The sequence below is a fragment of the Vulpes vulpes genome, chromosome 3, assembly GCF_048418805.1.
Source record: "Vulpes vulpes isolate BD-2025 chromosome 3, VulVul3, whole genome shotgun sequence".
NCBI lineage: Eukaryota > Metazoa > Chordata > Mammalia > Carnivora > Canidae > Vulpes > Vulpes vulpes.
The window spans coordinates 17,186,245-17,202,700 of NC_132782.1; the positions used below are offsets into that span (position 1 = coordinate 17,186,245).

At 37.5% G+C, this 16,456-nt stretch overlaps 2 protein-coding genes across 4 annotated transcripts in view; one reads left to right on the forward strand and one right to left on the reverse strand.

Annotated features, from left to right (window-relative positions):
- The window catches only part of SLC25A12 (solute carrier family 25 member 12), a 300,020-nt gene that overhangs the window by 166,690 nt on the left and 116,874 nt on the right, over positions 1 to 16,456 (reverse strand). The window lies entirely within an intron of this gene.
- HAT1 (histone acetyltransferase 1) overlaps positions 1 to 16,456 on the forward strand; it is a 62,767-nt gene that overhangs the window by 44,625 nt on the left and 1,686 nt on the right. The window contains exons 9-10 of the mRNA XM_025994039.2: positions 3,103 to 3,254; positions 6,310 to 6,426. Coding sequence (XP_025849824.1) covers positions 3,103 to 3,254; positions 6,310 to 6,426 — 269 coding nt within the window. The remainder of the gene's footprint in view (positions 1 to 3,102; positions 3,255 to 6,309; positions 6,427 to 16,456) is intronic.

The following is a 16,456-nucleotide window of genomic DNA, read 5'->3' on the forward strand; positions in this document are numbered from 1 at the left end:
CTTAATAATTACTTGCAAATGATGTTAATACCATAAGGAAGCATTAAGAAGGTATTCAGTACATATGGATCGAATGAATGGAGGATTGAATAATGACTCAATCATAAAACATTTCCCCTGCCTAGACTTTTTTTAATAAATGGCTTTATTGAGATATAATTAATTTCATACAATTCACTTAAATTGTACAATTTTTGAAATCTTTACAGTGCAGCCATTATCATAATCTAATTTTGGAATATTCTGTTCTCCCAAAATAGAAACCCAGTACTCATTAGCAATCACTCCTTTCCTCTTCTACCCCCACAACCTATACCCCTCCAGCTCTAGGCAACCACTAATCTATTTTTAGTCTATAAATTTGCCTATTTCGGACATTGAAGTCATACAATATATAATGCTTCTTTTATTTGGCATGTTTTCAAGGTTCATCCTTCTTATAATGTATATTACTAGTACTTTATTTCTTTTTATCGCCAAAGAATATTCCCATAGTATGGATAATACCAAATTTTATTTATCCATTTATCAATTCATGGACATTTGGGTAGTTTCTACTTTTTTGGTTCTTAGGAATAGTGCTACAGTGAATATTTGTGTACAAGTGTTTGTGTGGACCTATGTTTCTTATATCTTGGGTACATACCTAGAAGTAGAAATGATGGAAAATCTGGTAACTATGTTTCACCTTTTGAGGAACCACCAGACTATTTTCCAGAGTGGCTGTACCAATTTTACATATCCACCAGTAGTATGGAGGTTTCATTTTCTCCACGCCCTCATCAATATTTGTTACTTTGTTATTCTAGTCATTCCTAGTGAACATGGAATGGTGTTTCATTGTGGTTTTGATTTGCTTTGTTTTTGTGGCTAATGATGTTGAACATCTTCTCGTGTGCATATTGTCCCTTTGTATATCTTCTTGAGAATAGTCTGTTTAGATCCTTTGCTTGTTTTTTAATTGCGTTCTCTTTTTCTTACTGGATTGTAAAACTTTTTATGCACAAAGTCTGGTTATATTTATCATTTGTATGACTTGCAAATGTTTGCTCCCGTTCTATAACTTGTCTTTTCATTTTCTTAATGGTATCATTTGAGCATAAAAGTTTTAAAAAATTTTAAAGTTTTAAATTTTGACATATCTAGTTTAATTTTTTTTCTTTTGTTACTTGTGCTTTTGGCTCTGGTATCTAAGAAACCTTTGCTTGACCAAAGGTCATGAGATTTACTCCTATCTTTTAAGAATTTTATAGTTTTAAAAACTTATATTTAGGTCTGTGATCCATTTTGAATTAATTGTTGTGTATGGTGTGAGGAAAGGGGTCCATCGTCATTCTTTTGTTTATGGAGATCCAGTTGTCTAACTACCATTTACTAAAAGACCATTTTTTTCTTCATTGATTTGTCTTGGCACTCTTCTCAAAAATTAATTGACCATAAATGTAGGGGTTTATTTTGAACTCTCAATCCAGTTCCACTGATATACATGTCTGTGCTTATTCCAGTACCATACTGTCTTGATTACTGTAGCTTTGTAGTAATTTTTGAAATCAGGAAATATGAGTCTTCTAACTTTTGTTCTTTTTCAAGATTATTTTGGCTATTCTGGGTTACTTCCATATCTGTGTGAATTTTAGGAAAAACTTAATTTCTGAAACAAAAAAGGCCAGCTGGAGTTTTTATAGGAATTGCATTGAATGATTTGTAGAATATTGGTATTGTAAACAGTATTGTCTTATCCATGAACTAGCTCAGAATTTAGCATTCTTTCAAGCCTTCTACTGATCATAAAGCAAGAGCTCAGAGAAGTGAGGTGACTTGCTCATAGTCCTACATCTGTGAATGATAGAACTGAGACTCAAGCTGATTTTCTCTGTGTAGTCTTCTTTCTCTCCATCATGTTTTGATGTTTTCCTTGTCCACTACATAGTCTAATGTAAGAGACAAACATAAAGGAAGATCCATGCGATTCAGATACATTAAAGAAAGGATCAAAATCATATTGTCATTTTATTCTTTGAAAAAAAAATTGGGGCAGCCTGCGTGGCTCAGCGGTTTAGCGCTGCCTTCAGCTCAGGGCGTTATCTTGGAGACCCCGGATCAAGTCCCACGTCGGGCTCCCTCTGTGGGGCCTGCTTCTGCCTCTGCCTGTGTCTCTGCCTCTCTCTCTCTCCCTTTCTCTGTGTCTCTCATGAATAAATAAATAAAATCTTAAAATAAAAAAAAAAAAAAAAAAAAATTTGTAGGGCAGCCTCGGTGGCTCAGCGGTTGAGTGCCACCTTCGGCCCAGGGCATGATCCTGGATTCCCTGGATCGAGTCCCACATCAGGCTCCCTGCATGGAGCCTACTTCTCCCTCTGCTTGTGTCTCTGCCTATCTCTCTCTCTCTCTCTCTGTCTCTCATGAATAAATAAGTAAAATCTTAAAACAAAAACAAGAACCTTTGCTTGCACAATTTTTTAAAATTATATGCTTCTAAATTCTTTTTTTAAAGATTTTTTTTATTCATGAGAGACACAGGGGTGGGGGGAGAGACACAGGCAGAGGGAGAAGCAAGCTCCATGCAGGGAGTCTGACGTGGGACTCGATCCTGGGTCTCCAGGATCATGCCCTGGGCTGAAGGCGGCACTCAACCGTTGAGCCACCCAGGGATCCCAAAGAGCTTTGTTTTAATTAGGTAAAAGAAGTATAGCAGACTATAAAGATTATTGGATTAAAGTAAGGGAGTTATAAATTGAGCTTTAGAAGGCTTAGCTATCAGAGAATAGTAATTGATTATCCAAACTTTAATCTCTCATTTATATAGTTGCTTTAATTGTAAATAAAACTGAGATGCACATGGTAGATCACACCTGTCAAAAAGTTTACATTAGAAAGTGGCTCTAATTTCACAAATGCTGTAGGTCTTTTCAAAAGGATTGCACCTACAATTTATTTTGGCAAAGATGCTGTTGTTTGATTGATAAGGAATAACTTCTCATTATAACTTTTGCCTTATATAATTCTTTTAAGAATATTTGTTTTCCTAGCCTAGGATTTTTTTGAGATTGCAAATGATGAATTATGTTGGATAAGGGAAATGTTATTCTGCCTTTTCTTCAGCGGAAGATCCATCCAAAAGCTATGTGAAATTAAGAGACTTTGTGCTTGTGAAGCTTTGTCAAGATTTGCCTTGTTTTTCCCGGGAAAAGTTGATGCAAGGATTCAGTGAAGCCATGGCAATAGAGGCACAACAGAAGTTCAAAATAAATAAGGTATTTTTATTCTATAGAAGGAAAATGTTACAGTTTTGAAGTTTTCTTTCTCTCTCTCTTTTTTTAAGTACATAACTTAAACATTGCAAGTACATTAAGAATACATGTGTGGGAAGTGGCAGTGGTTGAGAGTACAGGCTCTGAAGCCAAGTTGCCTTGGTTAAGATCTGGTTATGCTCTGTGACTTAACGGCAGTTTAATTTCCTATTTAATAGAATGGGAAGATTGATTTTATGGCTATATTAAGTGTAACAAGAATAGAATGGAAGGTATCATCTTATTTTTGCTTTTTAAGAAAATGTTTGATATGGCAAAATAGTTAATTCATGTGAAGTATATATATATATATATATTTCTATATATTTGAATTTTAAAGTAGTAAATATCCTAAAATAGGTACAGAAAAAATAATCTGGCAGTTCAGAAGAAGGAATTTAGTTTATTATATTTATGTATGTAAGGGAATCAGAGTTTTTCATGGTACGGAGCTGCATTTGATCTAAGTCTTGAAGAATGGATAGGATTTGGATTATGAAAGTATGTGAGGGCCTCCTTGGTAGCTCATTTGGTTGAGCATCTGACTCTTCATTTTGGCTCAGGTCATGATCTTAGGATCCTGGGATCAAGTCTCATGTCAGGGTTGGCACTCAGCTAGAGTCTGCTTGGGTGTCTCTCCCTCTGCCCCTCCCTGTAGTTGCACGTGGGTGTGCTTTCAAAAGAAAAGAAAAAAAGAAAGAAAAGAATGTGAGATGAATAATAAGGACTGGTTTATGATGCTGTTAACCTCTCCTCCCTTGCTTCTTTTTCTTTCTTTTTTTTTCGTCCCTTGCCTCTAAGGTACCACAGTTCCTGATTTTTTCATTTAGCACTGTGGTCATCTTTTTAGAGATGCTTTTACTCTTCTGTATGTTCCCTAAAGATGATTCTTCCCCAAAGTTCTTTATCCAGTCTTTATTTTACTTGTTTACCTGGGTGGTCTCATTTAATTCTTCAATGTAGATTTTCCTCCTGTATTCCCAACACTGTATATCAAGTGTCCTGGGGCACCTGTGTGGCTCAGTCAGTTGGGTGTCCGACTCTTGATTTCAGCTCAGGTCATGATCTCAGGGTTGTGTGATTGAGCCCCTCATCAGGCTCCCCGTGGGAAGTCTACTTAAGATTCTCTCTCTCTCCGTCTTCCTCTGCCCCTCCCTCCCATGCTCCAGAGCATGCTCTTCTTCCCCCCCCCCCTCAAAATAAATGAATCTTTTTTTAAAAAAGTAAAAAAAAGGTTCCTGGCCACTAACCTTCACCAACTTAAATTTTTTTTTTAAAGATTTTATTTATTTTATCCATTAGAGACAGAGAGGCAGAGACATAGGCAGAGGGAGAAGCAGGCTCCTCACAGGGAGCCTGATGCGGAACTCGATTCCAGGACCTAGGGATCATGCCCTGAGCCAAAGGCAGATGCTGAACCTCCAGAGCCACCCAGGTGTCCCACAACAGCTTAATTTGAACTGAAACTTTGCATCTTCTCCTGTATTATAACACTTTAATGGCTTCCTGGTTTTAAGATAAATACATGGTTTAGAAATATTCGGTATGTTTAGACTGTATTAAACCTTTAGAGAATTTATTTAGCAGCTAGGCTTTTAAAAGAAAGAGTAGGAACACGTTTTTCAAAATTATGCTTTTTTTCTTAAAGGAATTAAAATTTAGTGTGGCACACCAAACCCGTCATAATTTGGACCCTGTCAACCTTGGTAGACTCAACTTTCTACCACTTTCCTTCTTGCTCTGGCATTACTAAACCTCTTGCTATTTCCCAACTGTGCTACATCTTTCTTCTTGTTATATCGCTTTATGTTAACTATACTCTTTGCCTGTGATACCCCCTTCTCTTGTTCCTCCATCTTTGTCTTGCCAGATATAACTCCTCTTTTCAGGCTCAGTTGAGGTCCCTTCTGGAAAGTTCAAACATCATTTTCCCATCTACCTTATACCTGATCGCCCTCTACCCCCAATAAATATATCAGTGAAACAACATAAACAGAAAGACTATGGGCTTTTCTTTTGGCTTCAGTGATAGCAAAATTTCTTGCTTTTCCTACTACTTCTTTGTTTTTCCCTGCCCTTTAACTGTCACTGTACTACAGGGTTCTGAACTCTCCTCTTGTTTTCACTATTTATGGCTTTCCTAATCAATATTGTGGTTTTAACTCTAGACTACATACCGATATTGCTTAAATCCTCACTCTAAGACTAGAATTTTCTTCAGATTTATATGTTCTGTTGCTTCCTAAATCTCTCCTAGGCTGTGAAAACTCACTGTCATTCCATACCTTCCTCCACACCCAAATCCTTCCTCTTCTGTATTCCTAGAATCCTTGTTCCTTTAGTATTCTTACTGGTTCTTAGTTCATGCCTTCGTCATTTTTACCTTATTTAATAGCACAGCTTCCTAATTGGTCTACCAGCCCCCCTTTTTTTTGCTACCATTTCTATGTAGCTGAGAGAATGCTTTTCGTAAAACTCATATTTGTGCACTTTGTTCACAACCCCATTTAAAATCTGTTACCTAGGGGCACCTGGGTGGCTGAGTCAGTTAGGCATATGACTCTTAGTTTCTACTCTGTCCTCACTTTACTTCTATGCACTAATTTTCATTTTGTGCTCCAGCAGTGTCAGGCTGCCTCAGTCTTGCATGACTGTGCTGTGCGCACTTGTACACACATAGTGCTCACCCCTCTTTCTAGACTGGCACGGTCCCTTCCCTTTAACGTTTAGCTCAGGTTTTCTTTCCCCAGGAATCCTCTTTTAACATTTGTGCCATTCCCAGGCTGTGCTACCATAATACCCTATATATATTTCCATCATTAGATTGACCATACCTCAATCATTTTTGTTAAGAATTAGGCTACTAGCTCCTCAAGGGCAGAGACTATCTTTTATTTTTCATCTGGTACCTAGCACAATTTCTGGCCCGTAGCAGATACTCCATATATCCTGTGTTCTTTTGGGAAAATGTCACTATTTTTAATTAAAAGTGTTCATGTTTTTCTTTTGTTTCATTAAGCAACATGCTAGACGGGTTTATGAAATCCTTCGACTATTGGTAACTGACATGAGTGATGCTGAACAATACAGAAGCTATAGACTGGACATTAAAAGAAGACTAATTAGCCCATATAAGGTAGGACTTTTCAGAGTCTTAAACATTATATTCTTATCACTGTTTAAAAATGGAGAAGAGGGGATCCCTGGGTGGCGCAGCGGTTTAGCACCTGCCTTTGGCCCAGGGCGCGATCCTGGAGACCCGGGATCGAGTCCCACGTTGGGCTCCCGGTGCATGGAGCCTGCTTCTCCCTCTGCCTGTGTCTCTGCCTCTCTCTCTCTCTCTCTCTCTCTCTCTCTCTGTGACTATCATAAATAAAATTTAAAAAAAAAAATGGAGAAGAGAGGCCCCTGGCTGGCTCTGTAGAGTGTTTGACTTAATCTCAGGGTAAACCATACCAAGTTTTCCTTAAAATAAAATGGAGAAGAAAGTGTAGCAATTGCTGGTGTATGGAACAGTCCAAATCATTTTCCTAAATTAACTTTTACAAAAGTGAAAATATTCTTCCAGTTAGTTATAAGAAGTCTTACTATCATAATTTTCCAGCGTAAGGTATAAAATTGTTTTCATTCACTTAAAAACTAATCCCAAAGATAATCTACCCATGGTTAATTTTTACTTCGTTTGTTTGCCATCTTTTAAAAATCTGAATGCTCAGCTTTGTGCAGTGGCAGGATCTGAGCCACTGTGATACTGTGAGGTTTATCCAAGGCATGATTATTGCTAATTGAAAAATCTGAATGCTCAGACTCTTCCTGAATAAATTATCTTGTTAGTTTTTTCTAAGTCTCTGCTTTCCTAGTTATGTAAATTGTGTTTACATTTGTTCCCTTCTTCCTAAATATGGCCTTGGTTGCCTTTTTTTTTTTTTTTTTTTTTTTTTTAGATTTTATTTATTCATGACAGAGAGGCAGAGACACAGGGAGGGGACAGAGAGAGAGGCAGAGACACAGGCAGAGGGACAAGCAGGCTCCATGCAGGGAGCCTGACATGGGACTCCATCCTGGGTCTCCAGGATCACATCCTGGGCTGAAGGCGGCGCTAAACTACTGGGCCACTGGGGCTGCCCAGCCTTTTTTTTTTTTTTTTTTTTTAAGATTTTATTTATTTATTCATGAGAGACACAGAGAGACAGAGACAGAGACACAGGCAGAGAAAGCAGCAGGCTCCATGCAGGAGCCTGACGTGGGACTCCATCCTGGGCCTCCAGGATCATATTCTAGGCCAAAGGTAGGCGCTAAACTGCTGAGCCACCCAGGCTGCCCTTGGTTGCCTTTTTAACCTATATACTTTACCATAGCTGAAATTGCAGCATAATAGTATTTACTTATTTTTTTAACAGTCTTTCTTCCTACCCTCTACTCCCTACCCATTTTCTCATCTCCCATATTTTCCTTTAACTCAGAAATTTCTCCTGGTAGATCAGGTTTGTCCTTATCATCATTTGGCCATTATTAAGGTAGATATTGCCCATGACAGCCTGTGTGAATGAGGATTTAATACGATGGTTGCAGCTGTGCAGTAAGCTGAGTGGGGAAAATATTTATTAATTTGTTCAATAAATAATGAGCACCTGACATGTGGTTGCTACATATATACACTCTACCTATAGGCTTATACAGTGCAATAGCTGGGAATATAAATGACAAATCCCAAAATTTTCTGTTTTATGGACTACCTATAACAGGTTGTAATACATTGTAATGGTTTCTCTTCCCCCAAAGTGTTCAAAGTAGCATTTTAGTCTTTGATATTTACCACTTCAGAAACATCAGAAAATTGGTAAAAATCGTTCTTTCCAAAGGTTTTGAGTTTTAAAGTAATATTAATTTGACAGATAGAAAATTTCTTAATGTTGAAATTGGGGCATATAGAATAGTATAATTAGATGTTATTATGGCAACATTTCAGAGTACAGACGTACCTTGGAAATATTGCAGGTTCAGTTCCAGACCACTGCAATAAAGTGAGTATTGCAATAAAGCAAATCAAATGAATTTTTTAGTTTTCCAGTGCATATAAAAGTGATGTTTACACTATACTGTATTCTGCTAAGTGTACAATAGCATTATGTTTAAAAACTTAATATCTGGGACACCTGGGTGGCTCAGCGGTTTGCTGCCTGCGTTTGGCTCAGAGCATGATCCTGGAGTCCCAGGATCAGGTCCCATGTCGGGCTCCCCACAGGGAGCCTGCTTCTCCCTCTGCTTGTGTCTCTGCCTCTCTCTTTCTGTTTGTCTCTCATGAATAAATAAATATTTTTTTAAAAACCTTAATACCTTAATTTAAAAATATTTATTGCTAAAATATACCAACCATTATCTGAGCTTTCAGTGAGTCATAATTTTTTGCATCAAGTAGCTCACCTTGATGTGAATGGCTGCTGACTATGATTAGGGTGATGGTTGCTAAAGGTTGGGGTTGGATGTAGCAGTTTCTTAAAATAAAACGACAGTGAAGTTTGTCACATCAGTTGACTCTTCCTTTCTCTATAGCAAGCTATGCTATCTGATACATTTTATCTACAGTAGAACTTTTTTCAAAAATGGGAGTCATACTCACAAATCCTGCTGTTGCTTTATCAACTAAGTTTATATAATATTCTAAATCCTTTGTTGTCATTTCAACAGTCATCAGGAGTAGTATCCATCTCAAGAAATCACTCTTTGTTCCTCCATAAGAAGCAACTCATCTATTCACATTTTATCATAAGATTGCAACAATTCAGTCACACCTTCAGTCTCTACTTTCCTTTTTTTTTTTAAAGATTTTATTTATTTATTCATGAGAGAGAGAGAGAGAGAGGCAGAGACACAGGCAGAGGGAGAAGCAGGCTCCATGGAGGGAGCCCGACGCGGGACTTGATCCGCGGTCTCCAGGATCACACCCTGAGCTGAAGGCGGCGCTAACTGCTGGGCCACCAGGGCTGCCTTCTGGCTCTACTTCTAATTCTAGTTCTTTTGCTGTTTTCACCACATCTGTGGTTACTTCCTTCACTGAGGTCTTGAACCCCCCTCAGAGTTATCCATGGGGGTTGGAGTCAACTTCTTCCACATTCCCTTTGTTAAGGTTGATATTTTGTCTCTTCCCATGATCACAAGTGTTCTTAATGACATCTAGAATGGTGAATTCTTTCCAAAGGTTTTCAATTTACTCTGCCTGGGTCTATCAGAGGAATCACCATCTATGGCAGTGATAGATGTGTAATATACTTGTGAAATGTGCTTCTTAAATAGTTAAGACTGGAAGGTCAAAATTTCTCCTCAATTCATGGGCTACAAAATGGATATTGTGTTAGCAGACATGAAAACAACATCAATCTTGTTGCATATCTCTATTAGAGCTTTTGGGTAGCCAAGTTCGTTGCCAGGGAGCAGTGATTTTTTTAAAAGGAATCCTTTTTTCTGAGCAGCAGGTCTCAACAGTGGGCTTAAAATATTCTGTAAACTTGCAAACAGATGTGCTGTCATCTAGGTTTTATTGTTCCCTTAGAGCATAGGCAGAGTAAAACCAGCCTAAGGGCCTAGGATATTTGGAATGGTCAGTGAGCATTGGCTTCAATTTAGTCACCAGCTGCATTAGCTGCTAACAAGGGACTCAACCTGTCTTTTGAAGCTTCGAAGCCAAGCATCTCTCTTCTAGTCATGGAAGTCCTAGAAGGCATTTTCTCCAATAGAAGAATGTTTTGGAGTGCCTGGCTGGCTCAGTCAGAAGAGCATGTGACTCAGGGTACCTGGGTGTCTCAGTTAAGCATCTGCCTTTGGCTCAGGTCATGATCTGAGTCATGGGATCCAGTCCCGCATCGGGTTTCCTGCTCAGCAGGGAGTCTGCTTTCTCTCTCTCTCTGTCTCTTTCTCTCTCTCACTCCCCCTTGAACCTCTAAACCTCCCCATCACTCATTCTCTCTCAAATAAATAAAATCTTAAAAAGAAAAGAAGAAGATGTGACTCAATCTCAGGGTTATGGGTTTGAGCCCCACTTTGGGTGTAGAGATTACTTAAATGAATAAACTTATAAAAAAGAAGGCGGCTATTTTGTCTACATTGAAAAGCTGTTGGTTAGTGTAGCCACTTTAATTAATTATCTTAGCTAGACCTGGATAACTTGCAGCTTCTGGATCAACACTTGCTGTTTCACCTTGCACTTTTATGATATGGAGATGACCTCTTTAAACCTCATGAACCAGCCTCTGCTAGCTTCAAACTTTTCTTCTGCAGCTTTCTTACCTCTCTCAGCCTTCAGAGAATTTAAGAAAGTTAGGACCTTGTTAGGACCTTGCTCTGGATTAGGCTTTGGCTTATGGGAATGTTGTGGCTGGTTTGATCTTCTATCTGGACCACTAAAACTTTGTCCATATCTGCAATAAGGCTGTTTTGCTTCCTTATTGTTTGTGTGTTCAGTGGAGTAACACTTTGAATATCCTTCAAGAACTTTGCATTCACAACATTGCCTACTTTTTGGCTTATCTCAGGTTTTTTTTTTTTTTTTTAAGATTTTTATTTATTTATTCATGAGAGGAGAGAGAGAGAGGGAGGGAGAGGGCAGAGACCCAGGCAGAGGGAGAAGCAGGCTCCATGCAGGGATCCTGATGTGGGACTCCATCCGGGGTCTCCAGGCCTTGGGCTGAAGGCAGTGCTAAACCGCTGAGCCACCCAGGCTGCCCTTATCTCAGCGTTTGATATACCTTCTCACTGAGCTTAATCATTTCTAGCTTTGATTTAAAGTGTGAGATGCATAATTCTTCCTTTCATTTGAACACTTAGAGACCATTGTAGAGTTTATTTCAATATTGGCCTATTTTTTTTTTTGGCCTATTTTTTTTTTAATGTTGGCCTAATTTTAATATTGTTGTGTCTCAAGGAATAGGGAACGCTAAAGGAGATGGGGAACACCTGGTCGGGGTACAATCAGAACACACACATTAAGTTCATCATCATCTATGATTCATTTTGTGCCCCAAAACAATTACAATAGTAACATCAAAGATCACTGATCATAGATCACCACCACAAATATAATAGTAATGAAAAAGTTTGAAATATTGCAAGAATTACCAAAATGAGACAGACATGAAGTGAACAAAAGTGCTGGAAAAATGGTGCCAATAGACTTGGCTTGACACAGGATTGCCACAAACCATCAATTTGTAAAAAAACAAAAACAAAAACCAACAATATCTGAAGCATAATAAAATGAGGTATGCTCATATTAAAATGAGGTATGTGGGGATCCCTGGGTGGCTCAGGAGTTTAGCACCTGTCTTTGCCCCGGGGCGTGGTCCTGGAGTCCTGCGATCGGTCTGCATCAGGCTCCTTGCATGGAGCCTGCTTCTCCCTGTGCCTTTGTCTCTGCCTCTCTCTCTCTCTTTCTGTGTTTCTCATGAATAAATAAATAAAATCTTTAAAAAAATAAAATAAAATGAGGTATGCCCGTATGAAAACTTTTAGTGAAGTAAAATAATTTATTGAATTATGCATCTCTGATAATTATTTGATGTTTTATGTAGGCAGATGTAGCACATGAGAGATGATGAATTCTAAGTGTAAGCAGTCGTAAACTCATGCCAAATAGGAATTTCTCTAGTTCATAAGAGCAAGTATTTTTTACTCTTAAAGAATGGTAATGATTTGATTTATTTTATATTAATATCCTCACCTGTAAACAAGTTCATCTATCTGAAACATAACTGAAAACTGGTTATTACTCTTTAGTTTCTTAATTTACAGCTGAGTATCACCATCCTTGCACTAAAGTCCATACACAGATCATAAATTCTTCAGTGCTTGTTTGAACTGTATTTATAGTAACATGCATTTAAATAAGTTCAGTTATCCAATATTCTATCCCACTGAGAAAAACAAGAAAACTTGAGGGTTATCCATCCCCTACTTTAGGTTGATAGTCCCAATGTTTAGGGTAGGAAATCTACCACAAACTTTAAGAAAGTCTAGAAATGAGTTAAGTGTCCAGTAGGCATGGGAGGAGTGCTTATGATTTCCTTGTTGAATGGATGCAGATGATTTTTTTCAATTTGTTGTTCCAGTCTGATACTATGTACTTTGTTGAGTTATTACAGCATTCTTAGATGCAAAGTTATATTTAAAAATAAAGAAAAATTGCTTAATGAGTATGATTTAGAATTTTTTTAGGTCTTCAAAATGTATGCCTAAAGGGGAGAGTTTGGAGTATAAAATTTATATGTTTACTTTCACATTTTATGAAAAGAAATTATAATTTTGATTGTCACTGTTATTACTTGAGGTGTGAAATAGTTTGATAGCAAATTCTGTGCTGCCTTTATTTGAGGAATCAAGGTTACCTGCCAACCTAAACACACTCTTCCACTAAGAAATTATTTAAGTAGCTATTAGAAGTACGTGTACCTTACCTTTAAAAGTTTTTAAACACTGATAATCCATTTGTATCAGTACCAAAAGGGGGGAAATAACCTATATTAAGTACAGTCTTTTTTTTAAGCACAAAAAGAAATTCCATCCCTAATACAGAAGTAAGTTTCAGGTGTTCAAAAAAAAAAAAGATAAATTTGAACGATTTGGCTAAAAAAAGAAAAATTGGTATAGCTGCTTGGTTTTAGCATTAAAGCTTTTATATTGTTTCATGGGAATATTTTAATTTTTAATTGGTTTACAAATATAAAGTTTAGAACAATTGTTAATATCCCTGCATTTGGAATCTGGAAACTCAGTTTTGAGGGTTTTTTTTTTTTTTTAGAAATTGTGTAACTGTTAACAACTCATTAACACCTGGGTATTAGATTTCCCTTCCATAAAATGGAAGTGCCTCCATAGTTAGGAACTGAACAGAAAGAAGTACAATAAATACAGTGGTGCATGTTTTAAAAGATATCTTTTGACAAGTCTTTGGAATTAATATGCTTCCACACTATTATTATTTTAAAATTCTTACAAAAGAACCATATCTCTGTACTTCACAAAAGTGACAGCTCGTTCACCCAAAGGAAATTAAGGAGCCCTCAGAGGTGGTGGCATTTTTGAGATTATATTGGTAAACTCTCTAGGAACATGTTAAAGCCAGGCAAGAAGAAAGGATTATTTTATGGAAGTAATAAACTCATATTCAAGCATTTATGTTAACATAAATAAGTTTAAAATAATGCCATCTTTAATTTGTCTTCATTAATTAAAAATTATGAACTGCCCTAATCTATGAAGGAATTAAGTTTTTGGTTTTGGGGGGAAAAATTATTCTAAAGCTTATAGAATACTATTCTAGTCTTAAGGAGTCCTTCCTTCCTTCCCTTCCTTCCCTTCCCTTTTCTTCCTTTTCTTTCTTTTTTTAAAGTGTTTTTTTTAATACATTGTTTAAAAGATTTATTTGTAATATAAATACAGTTGAATATATACAGCTTAAAGAACATTAAAGGTCAGTAAAGTAAATAACCTCAAATTAGTTATTTTAAAAATCAAATAAAAAAATCAAATCATACCTTATATGTTCATGAGGAGCTTATATAGTTTTTTTCCATAAAGCTATTTATAGGTATTTTTATTCCTGTGTATTTTATTATTTTAAAGACTTTATTTATTAGGGAGAGCAAGCAAGCTTGAGAGCACTGAGCATGGGGGGGCGGGTAGTGTCAAGAGGTAGGGGAAAAGCAGACTCCCAGCTGAGCAAGGAACCTGACACTGAGTTCTATCCCAGGACCTTGGGATCATGACCTAAGCCCAAGGCAGCCTCTTGACCAGCTGAGCCACCCAAGCACCCTTATTCCTAGGTATTTTAGAGCTCTTAAATTAATTCATAGATTTTTTATTTTTTAAGATTTTATTTATTTGAGAGAGCACAAGCAGGGGGAAGGACAAAAGGAGGAAGAGGAACAAGCAGACCCCTTCCCCACTGCTGAGCCCAGAGCCCAAAAAGGGGCTTCATCTCAGGACCCTAGGATCCTGACTTGAGCTGAAGTCAGATGTTTAACTGACTGAGCCAACCAGGCACTGCTAATTCATAGATTTTCCTTTGTGCCAAAAAAAATTACAATAGTGATTAGTTCTGACATCCAATGAAGAAATTGAAGGTGGAGAAGGAGATAAATTGGGAATGTAAGCTTTCAGATTTAAAGACAGCATAATAGGCACACCTGGGTGGCTCAGCAATTGAATGTCTGCCTGCCTTTGGCTCAGGTCATGATCCTAGGGTCCTGGGATCTAGTCCCACATCAGGCTCCCCACAGGGAGCCTGCTTCTCCCTCTGTCTTTGTCTCTGCCTCTCTCTGGGTCTCTCATGAATAATGAATAAAATCTTTAAAAAAAAAAACCGTAATAGGGGATCCTTGGGTGGCTCAGCAGTTTAGCGCCTGTCTTCGGCCCAGGGCATGATCCTGGAGTCCTGGGATCGAGTCCTGTGTCAGGGCTCCATGCCCTCTGCCTATGTCTCTGCCACCACCCCCCTCTGTGTGTGTGTGTGTGTGTGTGTGTGTGTGTGTGTGTCTCATGAATATGTAAGTAAAATCTTTTTTTAAAAAAAAGCATAATAATTTAAAATAGTATGTTACTGGCACAGGATTCGTTCTATCGGTTATTTGCAACAAAATCTGATAGTCTAGAATATCTAAGAATTTAATATGATTGGAGGTATCTTCAGGTAATGGTGTTAGATTATTTAATAAACGTTATAACTGGTTAGCCATTTAGAAAAATAGCTTCTATTCCTATCACATGCCACAGTAATATGCTGATAAATTATCCTTTAGTTGCTGAACTGCTTTCTTAAGTTAAATGCTCTTAGTGCAGTCATGCCTGTTGGCATAAGAAATAACTTTTACAGCAGAAACAAAGCATTTATCATGCATGTGACTGAAGAGTAAGGAATACACTGTCCTGGTGGGTCTTAGGAACAATAAATTTGAACTTTCGGGCAGCCCGGGTGGCTCAGCGCCGCCTTCAGCGCTGGCGCTGGTGTGATCCTGGAGTGATCACACCAAGGTGTGAACAAGGAGATCCTGGAGACCAGGGATCGAGTCCCACATGGGGCTCCCTGCATGGAGCCTGCTTCTCCCTCTGCCTGTGTCTCTGCCTCTCTCTCTCTCTCTCTCTGTGTGTGTCTCTCATGAATAAATAAATAAAATCTTTAAAAAAAATTTTTGAACTTTCATCAGTTCTCTAGAACTGATGTTCAGAGTGTGATCAGTAGGTCAGTAAGATTTACATTACTTTGGAGCTAATTTTTAGAAATGCAAAATCTCGTCCCACCCCATACCTACTGAGTCAGAATCTGCATTTTATTAAGGTCCCCAGGTGATTTGTGTGCACACTGAAGTTTGAGAAGTACTGCTTTAGAAAGGCATCTTATATTAAAGTTAAGTTTTTAAATTTCTGGTTATAGTAATAGCAACCTTATTTACTAATGGCTCCACCAGCTTAGACCAGGATCAACCTAATTTTTTTGTAGTGTCAGAAAGGTTTATCTCCAAACATTGTTGTCACCTTGTTTTAAAAACATGTGGTTATATGGCACCTGGCTGGCTCAGTTGGTACAGCATGCAATTCTTGATCTCAGAGTGATGAATTTCAGCCCCACATTGGGTGTAGAGCTTACTTTAAAAAAAAAATTAAATAAAAATGTATGGTTATTAATTGAGCTTTATTTTGAGCTCTTTAAGTAGTAATTATGACACATTTGCCTAGTATTCCAAAATTATCGGGGTTTTCTTTAAGGGACATTTATTAGTTTTTAGGATGGATTTAGAGTCGTTTTTTCTTACTCTTTTTTGAAAGGCAGGAACTACACAATACAGATTTCCAACCAGATTAAGAGTTTACGTCCTAGCCTCTCATCTTATTACCTCTGTGTCAAGTTACTCAATTCCCAAATCCTATTTTTTCTTCATCTATCAATTTTGGGAGTTAGACTACCTATCTTATAGAGTTGTTAGGATTACATGAGTTAATCTATGTGATTTCTGATCTTTATGTAAAGTTAGCCTTTATTATATATTCTAGTAAAAGAAGATTGATATATTAATCTAGAACAATTTACCCAAGTGTATGAAAGTTTCCTGTATTATTGCAGTGTTGCCACCTATCCAGGAATTGGAGTCATTCTTCATTCCCACATCACCCAATATTTT